Below are 21,085 nucleotides of genomic sequence, written 5' to 3' on the forward strand. Positions count from 1 at the left end.
TCAAATAAAATCAATATCAGTTATTCACTAAATAGAAAATTGAAATGTTTAGGTAATTTAAGGACATGCTTAAGATGAAATCAGAAATAAGTAGGTTATGCCATATTGTCTAGTGAATGTTCCCCTCCATGGACAATGCTATCTCTAGCCAAATAAATATAGCCACAGTGATCTGGAGAACGCTTGAGTCTCGGTTTGAGGAACTGATATGGAGCTAAAAATGAGGCTGAAGTTTTGAACCATCTTAAAATGCTTCCCTTGTAGCTCAGACAGTAAAGAATCTGCCTGCAGTGCAGGAGACCTCAGTTCAAGCCCTGGGTCAGGAAGATCCCCTAGAGAAGGGAATGGCTGCCCACTCCAGTATTCTTGCCTGGGAAATCCCAGAAACAGAGGAGCCTGGTGGGCTAGGGTCCATGGGGTCACAAAAGTGTCTGACACAACTTAGTGACGAAACAACAAAGGTGCATAAACCTTGTTTTTCCTCTCTGAAGATGGTACTGGACTAGAGAAAATAGAGGAGGATAATACAAAGGCCCAAGAGGTGTCCTCATTTGAATTTCAACAAAATTTCTTACTTGATTTTCTTTAGTTCATATTTCCTTAAATTAACCTAAGTATTGCATTCTTTTTATTAAATACATTGTTTATTGAGCACTTTCATTGGTCAGCTATCTTCCTATGCCCTCTGGATTTTACTTGATAGTACATGGTATAAAGGACAGAAGCTTCATATTTATGGCAAACAAGATAATAAAGTCAAAATCTGGAATATTTGTGTAAAGAAAACTAGGAATGTCAAGCAAAAACTACTAGTTTACATTTTTTATTAAATCTTCAACTTTCTAATATGTGAATATAGGACAGATTTTTCTCTTCAGGGCATGATAGCTTTTTCCCAGAATTAGGATCTAGTTGGATTTCCTTAAAGCTTTCTTCACTTTTAATATGATTGAGATTGCCTATACTTAATTAAATGTCACAACTCAATATAATTATTTTATGAATAATTATATTAGCTGTCTTATTTTCTAATTGCCACATCACTTTTTATCTCCATTGATCACTACCTTATGTTGAACCACGGGCTTTATACAATTCCCTAAAAATTTTGGTAAGAAATGAAATATTTTAATATTCAAATTAGTTCTTTAAGACAAAATGTTTTCTAAATAATTCTTTTCTTAAAATGATCATTTTATTTTCTCTACATAGAGGGCAGAACTGTTTGGAGCTGCTTTCTGTACTCCTTTATGCCTGATGTTAGCTGGTAGCAATAAGATACACCCTTTTTCAGATTACTTACTAATTCCTCAGTATACTCAGATTTTCAAATGTACAGCTTTGGGGATATTTTCAAACCATTCAGGGGCTTTATTAAAAAAATAGTACCATTTTAATTTTGTTCTTTATTAAAATAAAATACAAAACATTGCAAATAATCTCAGAAATATAGAAATCTAAAATTCTAACACTTTCATTTGTGCATTATATGATGTCCATATGTTTTTACACAATTTAAAAAAATGGAAAAATTATATGTTAATTCTTTAACTTCATGTATTATCAGAAATGTTTTTGTATAAAAAGATGCACTCAGATATTCTAAGGAAAGTCTGTAATTTTATAGTCAAACTGATTCTTATTCCAATGTGCTACTTACCTGGTTAGCTCAGATGACTGGACCATGGGACAAAACTGATGAAGGATATAGTTTCAATTTCTAGGTAGGTCAGTTAGCTTTCCTCTGCTTCATGACCACATGAAGAGACTAAATAACTTAGAAAGAACATGTGAATGTATTAGTGTGAATTCATTTCCTCTGCTGGAAAAACTACCCATAGCATAAGACCTAGGTTTATGCCAATCCTTAAGTCATTAGTGTCCAGATGAAAAACAAAACAAAACAAGAGGAAAATCTTGACCCTCCAAATACAAAAACTGAATGCTAGATAGCTTTCCTTTCCATCATATAACTTAATGACCTGCCTTTTCTTTTTATAGTTACAGTTGAGGGGTTCCAGCTGATCACCTGCCTGAGATTATTGCAAGCCTGGTGGGAAGCTTTTGAGGAGGCATAGTCGTGTTTTCATTTCACTAGGAAATCATTTAGCAAATTACTGCTGTTCTGTAAATTACTGTGCTGCATAACTTCCATACTGAGAAACTATTTCCCTTTTCCATAAAAATTGCAGATGAAAGGTTTCTACAATAAATAACCTGTATTTAAAATGAACCATTCCTAGAATATGGAGAATGTGATACAGCGTTTCTCAGGTGGAAACAAAAACAGATACATTTTATTACTAATATTAAAAATGGCATATTCTCTGTTTAAAGTTAGATTTATTGTTTCTTCACTTTGTTGCCCTTTGGGGTGAACATATAGAACTCTCTGAGGATGAAATAACAACCTAAGTACTTATTTTTTGGAAAGGAAAAGAGCTAATTTTAGAAATCAGGGTCTTTAAGCCTAAGTTTTTTATCTTGAAGAGTCCTACAATCAGTAATCAACCTAAACAGAGTACAGTGTTGGAAGTAGTTATTATGCTAAGTCGCTTTTAGGATGGCAGTCTGAGGAAGGGATCTCAGTTCTTTCAATTTTGTGTTGAGGTAATAAGCTCAAATATATCTGGGGAAATATGGTATTATCCCCACCACCATTCTGACGAAGAGGATCACATTCTGAATATGGTGATCACTGCTGATGTGGCAGGAAGCACTGCAAAAAGGCTAATTCCTCTGGTCTTTCCCAGAAACACTTGGATAATGGAACACAGAGCCAGCTCTTTCACTGCAGTGGCAATAAGACAAAAAAGCAAAGGAAGAGGAAAAGGTTTTTCCTTAAAGACTGAGGTCCCATTTCAGTGCTGCCTTTTCACAAAAGAAGGGCTTGGAACCACAAGTGAATGACTGATACTTACCAAGACTAGTCAAGATTAACTAGATTCCCCTAAAGCTAAAAGGCTTATAACTAATAAAGACAAAATGCTTCACAATAGCCAACATTTTAAAACAATAATCACAAAAGGTTCACATTAAGTTGAAGCTCCTTATACCAAGAACTAGTTATAACATCACTAGGCTTAAATTTTTGATAATTGAGCCCACAGTTAAATAAAGTTGTGGCAAATGTGGAGAAGATTCAGAAGACTAGCATAAATGTGGTTTCATTGTGGTGAATAAAAACTTTGAAAAAAAGGTTAAAAGAACTGTTATGATTCATTTTGAAAATGAATATACTAAGAAATTATTTTTATCATTTTTTTCCAACTTTTCTCAACCTATGTTCCCCATATGAGACCACAGAATATGGAAATAATTTAAGTGACTCTTTGCTCCATTCCTCTATGAAAGGGGCATAACTAGTACCATTATAGATACATTGAGGAGAACGTATCATTAGACACAAGGATGCTAGGCTCAATTCTCTCTTGTAATGGAGGTTGATAGCGATTAGATATTCAGTGAACCATAAATGAATGTTGACAATTTATCAGAAGCCTATAAAATGCATTTAAAAGCAGGAGAAATGTAGACAAGATAAAGTGTGGATTACTTGAGTCAACTGAGGAAAATTACACCAGTACACAATTTCCTTCTTCCAAGGATTTTGAAGTTTGGATCTACTTTCTTCTCATTGGAATGAGATGAAATGCATAGCCTCTTAAGGCAGAGATCTTAAACCACCCTGAAATGTATGTTCTTCCAATGTAGGGCTATTCCAATGTCCAAAGTAGAGCAGTCTCAGGTTTAGAAGGGACAATAGCAAGACATGCTCATATATAGCTGAGAGATGGTGCCTTAAGATCCATCTCCTCTCCTCAGGAAAGAAAGAAACTTCACCTTGACAAAGAGAACACTGATGCTAAAAATTACTGAGAAGAGTAACACTATAGGCCTCCTTAGGTTCTTTAGAAAGATCTTTCATTACATCTCTAATATTATTTTTTACCCAAAATGACAATGCCTGTTGTATTAAGAATACTGGTTTGATGACACAGGATTACCAACCTGAATATATATATATAATTGTTATTCAGAATACTACTCTTGTAAGGACATGTTAGTTACAACTTTTTGCAATCATCTTCAAACTCCTTTTTATATAACTGGAATATAAATATAATAAAGAATACAAATAAGTTAAAAAAAAAGAAATATAAACAAAGATGTAGCAAACTACAAAAAGCATATTCAATGGATACAATGTTATACTATCCAGAAGCAACCTGAGGAATTCCCTGGCAGTGGGTAGGACTCAGCGCCTTTCACTGCTATGTCCTGGGTTCAATCCCTGGTTGGGGAAATAAGACCTCATAAGCCATGGGGCACAGCCAAAAGATAAAAAATATCTGTTTTTATGTCTATTTTTCTGATGAATTCAAGCATAGGTGAACTCTATGTTTTCCAAACATGGCAATTATTAAATTCCAAGTCATTGAAATTCTATTGTATATTATTTCTCACATTGATCTTTTATTCATTAAGCAACATTATCATGATTTTCAAATTGTTCGCAAAAATGACTATTGACTAGGATTATACGTTCAAACTACAAATGACTTCTTCTAATGTTACTTTAAGGAGTATTTGGACAAGGCATCAGTCACACTGTGGCTACAATCTGCTTTCTTTGGCAACTTATCATCAATGTAAAAGGAGAGCCCATATTGATCTTCACTTTTGTAAGCAGTTCCATGAATTCCGTGAAACTCCAAGTGAGCAACAAAGGGCAAACTTTATCTTCTAAGGAAATAGTGGCTCGAATATTTGAGAGCAAACATCTCATTTATGATGAACAAATATATCATTTACCTACAGAAGTTTCCACTGTAATGAAGTTGAAACAGTTAAAATAACTTGAAGATGAATGAATACGTGAACAAAACTTTTCATGGCTTTGCCTAACCAGTTCTCTCTTTGCCATTTACAGCTATTCAAGAGCAAGAAAGTGAATCCATGCCCCTCTCCTTAAGCCCAGGCATCTTAAATAAGTCACAGTTAGATGACTGCCCAAGGGACTCTGGTTGTTACATCTCATCAGAAAATTCAGATAATGGTAAAGAAGACCTGGAGTCTGAAAATCTGTCTGACATGGTACAGAAGATTACTATCAGAGAGCCAAGTGACTGAATATACATCATCAACTGTGTATCTACAGATGTGTCCCATTTTAACTCTTCCTGAGCTAAAAGATCAAATAGGAGTAGAAGAGAAGTATTTGCAGATACTACTTGAAGTTAAAATGTTTTAATGGGAATAATTGTAAATAAAAACCCATATCTCTAACATTCCCAGTTATTGTAAATAATATGTATATTTATTTCTTTAAGTGCTAAAATGTTAATATTTCACTTCCCTGTATCAGAAGAAAGATAATGTAAGTTTGGGGTATGTTTATTTAGCTTTATTGTATAAGTGCAAAAGTGATTCTGCAAAAAGACTCCTCCTTATTTTATACATGCCTATTTTCAATTTGTGTATATTGTTGAGTGAATAGTAACAGAGCTTGTCTGTTTAATTGTCCAAGCAGCATTTATACTCATTTTTATAATTACTGGGAAAGTGTGAGTTAGTATTAGAGACATTTTATCCTAATCCACAGTGGAGTTTTAGTAATTATTTTTGTTGATTTCTTCACTGTTTTCTGTATGAAAGTATAGATAAAAACATATTGTCAATTCTGATTTAGTAAAACTAATTTTAATAACTGTATAGATTTCTCATTTTTAAGTGTAAATATTTTTAATTTTGAAATACCCTAATTTTAATGATAAAAAACTGTATGCATTTGGTATTCTCCAGACTGTTGTTAAAGTGTATGTCACCTTAGAACTTCAGACAAAAAAATTTCTACCAGATAAGATTTTATTGTCAGTATATATGCTTATAAAACATATATATATATATGATTTGCAAATCAATCACCTTACCTCAGTCTCTTTTCTGAACTCTACATCTGTTTTGGCCTACTTCCTGAATAATTGCATGTATCAGCTCAGGCTGCCCTAACAAAACACCATAGACTGGGTGACTTAAACAATAGAAACATTTCCCACAGTTTGGGAAGCTAGAAATCCAAGATCAAGTTGCCAACATGTTGAGTTCTGCTGAAATCTCTCTTCCTGGCCTGTCTTCTTGCTGTATTCTCACAAGGCAGAGAGAGACAGCAGGCTCTCATTATCCCATAATGATGTCCTCACCCTCATGACATAATCTAAACCTATCTCCCAAAGACCTCATCTTCAAATACCATATGATGGAGTTTAGAGCTTCAACATATGAATTTGAGGGATGGGGAAGGCACAATTCAGTATGTGATTTAACACAAAAATTAAATCACATACTTTCAGCTTAAAAATGTGTGATGGCTTTTCATTGTCTCTAGTATAGTATTTAAACCTTCCAGGATATACAAAATCCTCCCCAACAATTTTTAACCTACCCTATGAGTCATATCTTTCTCCCACCTCTCACGCTATACTCTCCAGCCAAAGCAATACATTTGCAATGTCCTGAATTCACTATTCCCTTTTTGACTTTTCTTACATTATTTATTTTCCTGGAGTGGCTCCTGCTATTTTCTATATCCAGAAGCCTCCCTCTGTTTTCTTGAGACTCACCACCAAAATCACTTATTCTGTGAAGCCTTCAATGATTCCCTTTGGTGTTCTCCTCTTTGTGTTTCCATAGCAATTTGTGTCTCTGTTGGTTAAAACACTTATCATATTATACTTTATTTATTATGACACTTGCCCTTCCATGACACGGTGATCTTCTTGTGATGAAGATTATTTTCTTTAGTCTTTTTAATTGCTGGTATAAAACTAGGTACAGAGTGGGCATTTAGGAGTTGTTTGCTGGAGTGCATTAAATACAATTATTATTCCCATATATGTTCCATATCTATATTTAAATCAATCTGTTCAATCTATGAGCTTCCCAGGTGGCACAGTGGTAAAGAATCATCCTGCCACTGCAGGAGACGCAAGAGATATGGGTTCATTCCCTTGATAGGGAAGATCCCCTGGAGGAGGAAATGGCAACCTATTTGAGTATCTTGGCTGGAAAATTCCATGGACAGAGGAGCCTGGAGGGCTATAGTTCATGGGGTTGCAAAAGAGCTGGACACGACTAAGCACACCACCATCTCACCATAGCCTCTCCACTGGAACCAGCTGAATCTTTCAGTATAGAAAGCCTGTAAAACTTTTTCATGTTCTGGAATTCAATGATTATTCTGGTCCCAGGGAGAGCCTATTGTTTACAGACTCAAGTTTGTTATGACAGAATGCATAGTCAGAGAAATTTTATTTCAGATACATGGATAAAATCTTTATAATACTGTTTTGAAAAGAGCAAAAAATAGATTATTTAAATCTTGGTCCCCCCTCCTGTACCCCCAACACACACACACACACACACACACACACACACACACACCATTCTATTGCTTACATAAAAGGGAATATACCTTCACCATGAAGTATTTTATCATAATTTTTTAAATCAACTAAACTAAGAAAATAATTCATTAAGAAATAAGATAACTTTTGTAAGTCCTAAAATGCCAGGCAGCTAAAGATTTTCAGGTCTTAGATAACGTCCAACGCACTGAGGTTAGTCAAGTGCCTTGCAACTTCCTGAGCGAGGCCAAACTGATGACATTTCATGTTGAGAAACTTCCGTTACAAGCAGAAGTTCTGAGAAAATGACATGATGAAATTTTAGATACTCCATCAGCCCACACATGCACTTCCATTCCCACCCACCCCACCACCGCCGATAAAGAAAACTGTATAACTAATCTGCAGGCAGACTTCAAGCACTCCTTCATAAAGTGGGAAGTCATGCTAAAATTATGTAAAGGTTGAAAGTAAAATGAATAGGGACTAAATATAGGTAAAAGAGCAGCAGTTTCTAAATTTGACCAGGTTTTGTGGCTATGGAAATAAGACAGACGTAACCTTCACTTTATGCTACGTCCTGTCCTAACACTGAATTCATCTCATCACACCCAGTGTTGACCTCAACACATCAACTGGAGATCCTGGTTTGAGGACTGTGTGACTTCGGGCAGGTCACTTATCCTCTGAGCTTTGTTTCGTTCCCATTGCAAAATATACATAATTGTTATATTAATATTCCATAGCATTTTGTCGATTAAATGAGATACTGTGTGCAAAACACTCAGCATAAGGCATGCAGTATGTGCATAAAAACCGATGCCTGAACATCGAATCAAAGCCGTGTGCATGCTCCTATAACACTGGCATGGTCTTGTAGTGATCTGAAACCCTGCAGACACAAATGCCTGCGGGCTAAGACAGCTGTGTTCTCCAACATCAAGGAGAGAGTCAGCTGATTCAACAGACCTTCACAGCCAAAGACCATTCTGTCATGACAGAAAATTTCTTTGTTTACTCCTGTTAGTTAAGGAAGAGGTTTTACTGCATTTAGCTCTGATTCTTCACTCTTGTCACATGATAGGAATAATCATTTAAGGATAAATGACTATAGAAATGAATGCCTATATTAAATAAATAAAAGATTTGGGATTATGGCTGCACCTCAGGCCTTGGTGTACACAGTATAGGGTCACAGCTGAGTGTGACACAGCCAACAGAAAAGGCCTTGTAGAAAGACATGCTGAAAGTAAGGCATATATTTTTAAATTTTTATGCTGCATGTACATGTGCTAAGTTGCTTCAGTTGTGTCTGACTTTTTGTGACCCCATGAACTGTAGCCTGCCACACTCCTCTGTCCATGGGATTTCTCCAGGCAATGATGCTGGAGTGGGTTGCCATACCCTCTTGCAGGGGATCTTCCCAACCCAGGGATAGAATTCACATCTCTTATGTCTCCTGCATTGGCAGGCAGGCTCCTTACCCCTAGCACTACCTGGACATTTAGGCAAATGATCTACCCTGGGAAACAAAGTGCAGAGGGAGAGGCTACCAGGAAAATCTTTTTATTATTTCACATTTCTTCCTCCATCATGCAAATTTCTCACATACACAATGTAGCAACGTGTCCACATGATATTATAAATTACGAAACCATGACAGAAGAACCTGTAAGGAATAACATTAGAATGTTCAGAGATTTCTTTTGACCTCTGGAGTCCCTGGTGAGCCCTAGAGCAAAGCACTGTTTCTTCACATAGTGCCAGTTGCTCAGTCATGTCTGACTCTTCACGACCCCATGAACTGTAGCCTGCCATGCTCCTCTGTCCATGGAATTCCCCAGGCAAGAGTACTAGAGTGGGTTGCCATTTCCTTCTCCAGGGCATCTTCTCAACCCTAGGATCAAACCTGGGTCTCCTGCATTGCAGGAGGATTCCTTACTGTCTGAGCCACCAGGGAAGTTTCTTCATAGGGAAAGGTGAAATCCTGCTGCACAGGCCAACAGGATGATTTTCTTTTCTGAGTTCTTGGGCACTTGGCCAAATGATTGGGCAGGAATCATTCCATTTTCAGAGTAAAATGGGGTGAAATCACGTCCAGCACAATTTGTCCATATAGATTATACTTGTTTGCAATTCATCAACTCCTTCTCTCCTTTACATCTATATGTAATGTAAATGATCATTTTTCTCTGAAGCTTCATAGTGATGCACAGCTCAAAAAAAATGATAGAATCAGCTAAAAGGGAGCAGATGGAAGTTTTTTCCCCAATATGCATATTCATAAAAAAAATAGAGAACTCAACAAAAGGAGATACAGAAGTACTTGCACCCAGGGGCTGCAGAGACTTGTATACAATAGTAAGTTGGTTTTCTGCCACTATTCATTCTTGAAACCTTTACTCATTCATTCCTGCAGAAATCACTGAAAATGCTCTGGGGGAAAAAAATCTGTCTTTATGTATAACAATATATATATTTCCCTTTGGACTTTTATTGCACCTTAGAATCCATGATTCAGGAAGAATTGGTTAAATATTTTACTAGAGAAACATAATTAGAAGCAAACTATGGAAAGGAGAAGGGCAAAGCAAACAAGCTTAGAACTGAGAAGAAGTGTGACTATTCTGTGCTGTATATAAGAACTCTCAAGACTTTAGGGACAACCCCTCAAAATTAAGAGGCTTCCAAATCTGTCAGCTTCCAAATCAATAGTGAATGAACTCAAGCATGAGAGTCTTGAGCTGGGGGGAGGAAGGCACAGACCAATTAACCAGTTGTGTGTGCAAACTTAGGGTCCCACTTCAGCACCTGCTGGGTATGCCTGGCTCCACAGAATAGGAGTAGCCCCTAGCCTTCTCTCCAAGAGATCTCAAAATATCTTTGGAGGATAGCACGACCGAAGGAGAAAGGTCTGGTCTGGAAGGAATCTTGCCTGGATATTACATATCCATCTTCACAGCAGCAAAGGAGGGATGCACCACCTCAGACCAAACCCTGGTCAAGCCAGCTCTTCGGTGGCCATGGAGTCCATGCCAGGCACAGGGATCATGATAGTTGAGGTGCTGCGAACCAGCTGCCCTGATTGGACAATGTGTGGCTCTGGATCACCTTTCTGGGACACTCCAAGAGTCTCTTTCTGTTCTCCACCCCATGGCCTACTATTCCTCTCACCAGGTGGGCATCATGGTGGCATGCATCAGCCTCTTCACCAAGTGGCTCAACCTCCTCTTCAAGTGGTTTCTTTTTGGAGACAGGTCCTTTTGGTGGGTCAAAGAGTTTGGGCATTACAGCTAGACTCCAGCCCAGATTCACCTGTTCCCCTCTTCTTATGAAACTGGTCCCGGCAGCCCTTCCCACACTGTTCTTGTGGGAACAGCCCTCTGGTCCATAATGACAGCTATCTCTTCCCAGGTGGCCACTTGGATCCACAGTCATTGGGTGAGGGTGATACCTAGCTTGGCTTATTGACCTTCCTGCTGGCAATTGGCTTGTCCTGGGTTTTCCTCTTAGCACATTTCCCTCACCAGGGCTTGACTGGCCTAATAACTGGTGCTGTCCTGGGCTGGCTGTTGTCCCCTGCGTGCCCATAGCATGGAAGCTAAGCTCCTACAGGTTGCCCTCACTGGCCTTCTTGCTGGGTGCCAGAGATGTCTATTAACTCTCTTTACACTGGGCCTGGATCTTTCTTGGTCCATCAATCTAGCTCTAAGTGGTATAAACGGCCCAAGTGAGTACACTTGGACAGCCAGCCCTTTGTCTCCCTGAACCTGGGTCTGGGCGTCTCCCTGAACCTGGGTCTGGGCATCACCCTGAACTCTCCCTGCCATGCCCAGGTATGGTGGGTATACCTGGGACATGGCCACAAGCTAGGTTGCCTTGCACTGGCCACGGGGCTGCTGGGTCCCTGGACTGGCTGGGCTACCCTCATCAGATCAGCCTTCTCTACATCCACAAGCACACTCTCTGGCCACACCTGGCCCAAAGCGCCACCAATCTGCTCTTCCTGACTCTAGACCCTCTTACTGCCACCTTCTCTCTTATGAAGCCAATACTCCTGACCTCCATTCTCTCTAAGGAAGCTCTAGCCACTTCCAGGCCCCACCAGACTCTGCTCCTGTTGAATTTTTTACTTTTCCCACACCTCATCTCCCAAAAGGGCCTTTTCTCTCCCAAGAGAGAGAAGGATGGTCTTCCTGCCTTCCCTCCCAAATATCCAAAAAGCAAAGGCAACAGCAAAACCAATAGGTTCCTGGAACACTGTGAGGGGCTCAGAGTAGCCCCAAGAAAGCCCTTCCAAACTTCTGAAAAAAAAAGAAAAAGCGAGAAGGCCAACAATGTAAAAAAGTGAAGACCTTGGAGTTCCTTTAGTGGTATAGACAACAGATATTTAGAAGCACACTGTCATACCAAATGGTATAGGAATGTTCAGAATAAAGTTCAGAACTGTCTGGATGGCAAGTAGCTATGTGTTTTCTTAAAATATCTGATTACTCAGAGGCTAAGGTAGTTCATGCTTATGTACTGGGGAAGCAGCACTACTACTAGACATTTTGTTAAGATAATAAATATATAGTATCAGGTGATACTGTGAAAGAAACTAACCATACAAGAAACGCTTTAGGAAAAGAAACATAAGAAAAGCATTCAAAGAGAGGTTATGATTTTGGTCACATAGCTAAAAAAGTGGTATTCATACTGAAATGAGATGTTTTTGACTCCCTGTATCACCCCCACTCTCCATATGTGAAGCCCTGGTATCCACTCAGGGAAGCTGATCTGTAGGGACCATATTCTTAATCTGTGTTTTCAGGTTCTTGTTTGGCTCAGTGAATGGAAAGTCCCATCAAGAAGACTGAAGGGAGAGAAGGGAGCGAAGTCAGGGTGTTTTTTCTCTGCATGAGATCACCTTGTGCTGGCCGTCTCCCTTAACCAAAGGTCAACAAACCCTCAGATAAGACTTTTTATAATGACTCCCTTTCCTTCAAATTCCTTTCTCTCATCTCCTAAGGCCTGTATTTAACAACAGCTGTTAGCTTTCACTACCTGCATGGCCACAAATGGTTCCCCTACTCTCTACTCTGCCCACACGCTTGTAATTAGTCCCTTTATAAAGAAGACTTTTTTGAATTGTCCTAATGCTACTGCACCATCTGTTTCCTCTTGGGAGATGGGCAAGTGCACTGAGCCACTACCATCGCTCTCAGTTCCAGTTACTCAGGTGATGTTCTTGAGTCCAGTGAGCCCTCCTCCGTGGCTCTACATTTCCATGGTCACAGGTCTTTTCTACTTCACTACCAACCTCCATCCCTGCTGAAATCAAGTCGTTTCAGGGTAAAGCATTTCCATTAACACTACCAAAATTCATGGCCTTTATTCTTTCAATTCCTCATTTATCTGTTTCAGGGGGCCCACCACTATATTTCTCCTTTTCCCAAGCAACTAAGAATCCTTGTTATTGGGGTGACTGGCAGTATATAAATGGAAGTTTTCATGGTGCTGTTCAGGCCAACCTAACTGCAAGGAACTCATATTCTATCCTTTTATAACAACAGAGTCCACAGTCCATTTTGTGGGGAAACATAGGGTCATTTCTGTTAGCACAATTTACCATCTACTCTGGTGGCTCAGATGGTAAAGCGCCTGCCTGCAATGTGGGAGACCTGGGTTTGATTCCTGGAGAAGGAAATGGAAACCCACTCCAGTACTCTTGCCTGGAAAATTCCATGGATGGAGGAGCCTGGTAGGCTACAGTCTGTGGGATCACAAAGAGTTGGACATGACCAACAACTTCACCAAAAAAAAATAAAAATAAAAATCTACCCCATTAATACCCATCCACCAACTAAGTAATAGAATAGAATGAAGCTAGTGCATATTTTAGTTGCTTGCTACTTAATCAGAAGTATATTACATTGATATCATTTTTTAAAATAACTGTGACAACACATAGCTACTGAAACTTTACTAGCAACTTTTCATTCCTAAAATTTTATATGTTATATTTCATCTACAGTATCATTCACCAATGTGGGTCTCTCATACACAAAGCCTTAGGCTGCAATCTCCAAAGAGAGTTATTGTAAAATATAGATGCCTAGATAATTTGCATGATTAATGAAAATATGTTTTAGAATATTAAACATTTAAGATGTTAGCATTTAGTAGGCTTTCAGACAGAAGTTAAAAGACTATTAGAATGACTGATGAATTGCTACAGTACATTAGCCCTTAGAACAGGGTATATGCTAAAGGACATTTATGTAACTTCTTAGCACTTTTTTTTTCTCCCTTTTCCTCCTTTCCAAATAAGCTGTCCTTTTGTGACTTTGGTCCAATTGTAAATGTCTGAGCATAGAATCTGGCAAAGTTCTGAAGACTTGAAAATTATGCAGAAAGCTATCAACAGAGAGAAAAAAGGGAGTTGTATGAGCCAGGGCTTCATGCATAATATCTGACACATAGTAGGAGATGAATAAAATGTAGTGAAGGAATACAGCCTCCCTTTTCCTGGTGCTGACGATCTTACCTCAATAGAGAGGGAAAATGAAACAGAAAATTCTTCCCTGGTTAGTGACAAGGTCATTGACAGTTTAGCTGTTCATAACTAGGGAATGTAGACACACTTATTCTCTCCAGTTGTTAGGAACTGTGTTTCAAAATGAAACTCCACATCCTGATGTCTTTCTGGAGCCTTTTATCTTTGATTGCTGCAGAGCTTATCAGCACCTATTTGGTCATTTATTTCCTCCTCTTGTTATACTTAGAGATGAAATATACCAGAAAGGACTGTCAAGGAAGTGTTTATATCCCTTCTGGGTAAAAAGTAAAATACCATTGAAAAGGTAGGACCACAAGCAATACTAGAATAAATTCTAAAGGTAGGAGCAATAAACTGCTTAATGGCCTTGCTGTGGGGGAGACAATTAACATTACTTTAATTTATGGGAGGTATTATCATGAAGTTATGAGCTCCCTCTCTGAGCTCTACTTCCCAAAGCCTACTTCTTTAGGCAGCATTTTTCCTTAAAGTGTTATTTAGTTTATAATTCTCTATATAGCATCCTCATTCTTGTGTCAGTGAGCATAGAGAAAAGTACACCGTTTTACATCAGCCAGCATCGCACTACATAGTCATTAATGCAAGAGTAAACAGAGCAAATGTAGCAGGCTGAATAACTGCCCCCATACACAGAAGATTCTAATCCATAGAAACTCATAAGTGTTACCTTATTTGGGGAAAAGTGGAAAAATGAAGTTGCTCAGTCGTGTCCAACCCTTTGCGACCCCATGGATTGTAGCCCATGGAATTTTCTAGGCAAGAGTACTGGAGTGGGTTACTATTTCCTTCTCCAGGGGATCTTTCTGACCCAGGGATCAAACACGGGTCTCCCACATTGCAGGCAGAGGCTTTACCTCTGAGCCACCAGGGAATCCCTATTTGGGGAAAGGGTCTCTGCAAATGTGATTAAGTTAAGGATCTCGAGACAAGGAGATTATCCTGGATTATCTGAGTGGGCCCTAAATGCAATCACAAGTGTCCTTGTAAAAGAGAGGAAGGAGATATGACATACAACGAGAAGGCAATGTGGAGACACAGAACAGATTTGAGGATGCTGGCTTTGGTGGCTGGATGTGTCCGTAAGCCAAGGAATGTTAGAAGCTATCAGAAGCTGGAAGAGGCAAGGAATGGATTTTCCTTTAGACCCTTCAAATGAAGTGTGACTCTGCAGATATGCTTTGGATTTTGGTTCAGTGATATTGTACTGGGCTTTTGCCCTTGAGAACTAGGAGAAAAGAAATTTCTGTTTTTTAAGTTATGGATTTTGTGTTATAGTCACAGGAAACTAGTACAGTAAATAAACCAGGTTTAGCCTTAAACAAAAGGATAGTGACACCTATCCATGGTCATTACTAGTAGACCATAGGAAAAACTATATTATTAGCAGCGAGTTTAATACCAAAGTATACCAACATATAAATCCTTTGAATTTATATATACATATATATATTATATATATACTATATATACTATATATACACATATATATTATTCCTTATATATATAATATATATACTATATATACATATATATAAAGAATATATATAAAGAATATTTATATATAATATATATACTATATATACTATATATTATTCTTTACTTATACATGTATTATATATATATACAATATATATAAAAGAATATATAAAGAATATATATATACTATATATATATATATATACTATTCTTTACTTATACATATGTTGTGTGAATGTATTCAAGCAAACCATTTTTTTTTAAATAGGACAAAAATCTCCTTCAATAAAATAATTAACTTCTGAATATGACATGCATGCTCAGTCACCAAGTTACATCCAACTCTTTGCAAGGTCATGGACTGTAACCCGCCAGGGTGCTCTGTTCACCGGAGTGTCCAGGCAAGAATACTAGAGTGGGTTGCCATTTCCTTCTCTGGGGATCCTCCTGATTGAGATTAAACACAAGTCTCCAGCATTTCCTGCATTCACAGGCAGATTCTTAACCACTGAGACACCTGGGAAGCCCCTGAATATGACAGTTAAGTATTTGCTATTTTTACCCTTAAGATGTTTTAGGATCTCACTTTTTAAGAATATACTTTCTTTCATCCCAATGTGGAACATAGCTGCTATGGACTTAAGAGCATAATGAAAGTTTAAATGTTCTCTCAAATCAAAAACATCCTGATTTTGGTTTTATTAAGAACAGAAGTTTCCTTTAAGCCTTGGAAATGTTTATTTTACTGAAAGAAAAATGACATTTTTTATAATGATTTATTTCTTAGTTTATTCATTAAATATTTATTAAACATGTTCTAGAATCTGGAAACTCTAGTAGACTTCTGGAAACTCTACTCAGCTCTGGGAATAAATAGCAAGATGAATGGCAACAGCTTCTATTCTGAAAGAGTTAAGAGTTCAGTATTCTCTTTTCGCAAATGTGCAAATGAATAAATACCTATGAAAAGTGATATGCTAGAATAGCGATATAGGTAAGTGGTGTAGAAGTAGGGTTTAAAAATAAGGCATTCATTTCAGAATCAAATGGCTCAATATGCTTGAGAACAGTTAAATGCTGTCTAGGTATATGCAGTAGAAAAAAATTTAACACATTACATTGGAAAAGTTTCTTATTCCTTATTTTGATGCCAAATACTTGGGTCATTTGTAGTCAAAATCATATTCAGGGTTGTAGTAGATAAGAGTCAATATTTTTAGATTCTGGAAAACAGAATTAGCAAACTATAGTAATTTTCTCATAATTTCAAAAACAACTTCTTGTCCAATAAAGGTTGCTTAATTAAAACTTACCCAACTGAAACGCCCATTTATCTGAAACAAATGTTTGTGCTATAGACATCAACCAACTCTTCACATGAGTAGCTAACAATAAACAATGGAATGATGCTCAATGAATATCAATTAAAACAAATTGCTCCCAATAAACTTTGTCCTAAGAGAAAATACATCCTGCCTATGCACGCTTTCACCTGTGCCAGTGTATATGTGCGTGCACACACACACACACACACATATACACACAGCTTGGCCATTGTAACTTGTCTTCTTTGAAAGGTCAATTAGCATTAACTTCATCTTAAAGACTCTATCTTCATTTTATCATTGAACCTAGTTCTAGTCTCTGATTAGACATGAATTTCAAGTAGGACTAGCTACATAATGGGAGACGGCCAGAGTGCTTAGAATATTGGCCCAGTGCAAAATGAAAATGCAAGGGCCCTTGTTTGAAATTACTAAGAATTTTTTAGACAGCAATAGTAGAGCATTAATTTGAATGTGGGGCCTTTGTGAGAACAGAGTTCTATGCAGCAATACAGGTTACATGCCCATAAAGCCAGCCCTGGTTTCAGGTATTCGTTGTCAATAGTCTCTGCATTCTCCCAAGGACCATACTACAGGTGATGAAAATGAAAATAACCTGCCTAAAAGTCACATTTTGATCAAATAGTCTTTGCACCAGCCTATATTAACTATGAAGGCATTGTTGGGCATCCATTAAAATTCTATTATGATCAAAGTTTTCCATGCTAACTTGATTTTGCTTTTATCTGTTCTATACAGCCTTACTCATATAATCCATAAGGCAGAGAAAAGGCCATATGTTCACCAAACTGTGCCTATTAAGCTCCTGGGAATATCATGAGTCCTCTTGCATTCAATTCAGTCCATGTGACCAGTTCAGAGTAAAGTTAGGGCTTGCACCATAAGACCTTCTTTGAGGTTCATATTCTCCCCTCATTAGGTTTTCCACACTCTTTCTGTGCTTCCCTACCCCTTTAGGTATATACCTGAAAGCAATTAACTCTGAATTGTGCAGACTATAGAAAAAGTCTGAACCACTGAGTTATACTTGGAGAGAGCCATTCAGGAATGCTGCTTTGGTCTGTGTTAGAGTGCCACATAAAATATTATCTTAAGCCCCTTATGTTCCCCTGGGAATACCCAGGTGGCACAGTGGTTAAGAATTCATCTGCTGGCTAACATAGGAAACACAAGAGGTGTGAGTTCGATCCCTGGGTCAGAAAGATCCCCTGGAGTAGGAAATGGCAACCCATTCCAGTATTCTTGTCTGGAAAATTCCTTGGACAGAGGAACCTGGTAGACTATAGTCCATGAGGTCACAGAGTTGGACATGACTGACCACCCATGCATGCATTCCCTTAATAGTCTATGTTTGAGAGTATAATATTCTGAGGAAGGGAGCATAGTACCCAGAGCTGTATCAAGTTCTTTAAGAGATTCTGATACAACTTTTGAAAACCATTGCTAATGTCATCTTTTCAGTGGGTTGTAAGTCAGTGTTTTATTCGTATTATCTTTTGAGGTTGTTTGCCTGCCTGCCCTGTGCTGTCGTGTCTAACTCTTTGCAACTTCGTAGACTGTAGTCCACCAGGCTCCTCTGTCCATGGAATTTTCCAGGCAAGAATACTGGAGTGGGTTGTGAAGTCATTTAGACTCTCATAATAGCATACATTTATAATTTTCAAAGGACTTCTTAGGTGGCACTAGTGGTAAAGAATTCACCTGCCATTGCAAGAGATGCAAAAGACTCAGGTTAGATCCCTGGGTCAGGAAGCTCCCCTGGAGGAGAGCATGGCAACCCACTCCAGTATTCTCACCTGGAGAATCCCATGGACAGAGGAGCCTGGTGGGCTACAGTCCCCACAGCTGCAAAGAATCAGACATTAGTGAAGCAACTTAGCATGCATAATTTTCAAAACATCTTTCCTATATATTTTTAAAGGATTCTAAATTAATTATCAGGGATAGAATGACCATAACAACAATGACCCTTTGCCAAACAACTCCGCAAACCTCATAAATCGTCACCTGTCTGCTGGTAGACTTACAGACCTCAGAAATTCAAATTACTTTAAAATAGACACCCTGGAATCAGGCTGGGGCAAGAATCTGGGAACACTGTTCTCAGGAAACTCAGAGCCTGGTATTATTGTTAGAGACAAGGGGAGATGGCCAAGGTGCTTAGAATAATAGCAAGTGTTCTTTTCCCTTTGGCTGTAGAATGTCAGTATTTATGGGAAAAAGTCGATCAAGTACTTACTGGATCTACTTAATCAAGCATAATTGTCACCATGTGACTGGCAGTTATTGGAAGCTCCTGTGTGATATGGTGCCAGAACCAGTATGCAAAGGTCTACCTATACTGTAGATAATAAAAGGAAAAATAACTTTTCCTCAGCACGGGAAATCAACAGGAAGCAATTAAGAACACAGGTTTCTGGAATATGAGAGATTTAGCATCAGGCTTAGCTTCAGGACTTATTTGCTTCAGTTCTTAGGCATCTAAGCTTTAATTTATTCCAATGTACAAAATAAAAAACAAAAAGATGTTAATGCCTTGCAGAGGCAGAGTTGTAGCTTAAACAAGCTTAAACAAGTAAAGACACCCAGCATGATTTCTACATTTTACTCCTGTCAGTTTCACTATCTGTGTCAGTGATATTGTTTTTAATAATAGTAATACTTTAAGAATTAAGAATGCAGAAGTACTTTTGTTGGGCACTCTCAAGTTTATACCATAAAGAATACCCTTAAACATCCTTCCTGACTGCTCTAAACCTTAGAAATTATTTTTCCAGACGTTTTCCAGCCATAGTGCCAAGCATTCATAATTACCTATTTCCCCTAGCAGCTAGACTTATATTCCAAATAAAACTTCAGTTGTCCAAACACTCAAAAGTTGTAGGAAATAATTCATTAAATATTTATGAAATATTGAACTATCATATCCATACCAAAGGAGTTTAATGAGAGAAATTATGTCCTTATCCTAAATCTTAAAAAGGACTCTGTGGACCCAAATTTATATAGTTTTTCACAAAGTGTTTCTTTTATACAGCCTTTATAAATGTTGTATTTACTATACTTTCAGAGTTCTAGGACAGGTTCCCCTGAACAAAGCCGCCAAATTCTTCAAAACCTAGGCTAATTACATAAATTTAAGGATTATAAGTACATTTCTGAGATATGAGTCAGGCAACACAAAAATTTTTTAAATAAAATATACTATCTTTTTTTCAATAATTAAAAAGCCAACATATTTTAATGTATACTGAAATGTTGATAAAGAGCAAATTTAGTTATCCAATAAATTTATTTTTGATGAACTAAAGGCAATTTAAATCTTGAACATCCTACATCTGCATAAGATCACAGACTAAACTGTATGACAGTAACTAAAAAGACCTAAATATTTTTAGAGTAAATTATTATAAAAGGAAAATAGCTATTTCTGCATTAAGATTGTTTCATAAATTGCTGTTGTTCGATCATTAAGTCTGTCCAACTCTCTGCGACCCCATGGACAGTAACACACCAGACTTCTCTGTCCATCATCTCCTAGAGTTTGCTCAAACCCATGCGCATTGAGTCAGGGATGCCATCCAATCATCTCATCCTCTGTCGCCCTCTTCCTTTTGTCCTCATTCTTTCCCAACATCAGGGTCTTTGCCAGTGAGTCAGCTCTTTGTATCAGGTGGCCAAAATATTGGAGTTTCAGCTTCAGTATCAGCCCGTCCAGTGAATATTCAGGGTTGATTTCCATTAGGATTGACTGGTTTGATCTTCTTGCTGTCCAAGGGACTCGCAAGAGTCTTCTCCAGCACCACAGTTTAAAAGCATCAGTTCTTCAGCTCTCAGCCTTTTTTATGGTCCGACTCTCACACCTATACATGACTACTAGAGAAATCATAGCTTTGACTACACAGATCTTTGTGGGCAAACTGATGTCTCTGCTTTTTAATATGCTGTCTAGGTTTGTCATAGCTTTTCTTCCAAGGAGTAAGTGTCTTTTAATTTCATGGTTACAGTCACCATCTGCAGTGATTTTGGAGACCAAGATAATAAAATTTGTCACTGTTTCCACTTTGCCCCCATCTATTTGCCATAAAGTGATGGGACCAGATGCCATGATCTTAGTTTTTTGAATGTTGAGTTTTAAGCCAGCTTTTTCACTTCTCCTCTTTCACCTTCATCATAAGGCTCTTTAGTTCCTCTTCACTTTCTTCCCTTAAAGACATATCCTCTGCATATCTGAGGTTGTTGATATTTCTCCCAGTATTCTTGATCCCAGCCTATGAGTCATCTAGCCTAGCATT

The 21,085-nt window shown here is 37.9% G+C and overlaps 1 protein-coding gene and 1 pseudogene across 2 annotated transcripts in view; both read left to right on the forward strand.

Annotated features, from left to right (window-relative positions):
* The window catches only part of SAMSN1 (SAM domain, SH3 domain and nuclear localization signals 1), a 173,235-nt gene extending 167,311 nt beyond the window's left edge, over window positions 1-5,924 (forward strand). For both annotated transcript variants that reach the window (XM_060416299.1, XM_004002824.6), the window contains one exon: window positions 4,934-5,924. In XM_060416299.1, the coding sequence (XP_060272282.1) occupies window positions 4,934-5,133 (200 nt within the window). In that variant the 3' untranslated portion in view covers window positions 5,134-5,924. The remainder of the gene's footprint in view (window positions 1-4,933) is intronic.
* A 114-nt stretch (window positions 5,925-6,038) lies between these two features.
* LOC114113582 (glucose-6-phosphatase 3-like) lies at window positions 6,039-11,867 on the forward strand (annotated as a pseudogene).
* Window positions 11,868-21,085: the final 9,218 nt, after the last annotated feature.

Source organism: Ovis aries, chromosome 1 (genome assembly GCF_016772045.2).
Source record: "Ovis aries strain OAR_USU_Benz2616 breed Rambouillet chromosome 1, ARS-UI_Ramb_v3.0, whole genome shotgun sequence".
Lineage (NCBI taxonomy): Eukaryota > Metazoa > Chordata > Mammalia > Artiodactyla > Bovidae > Ovis > Ovis aries.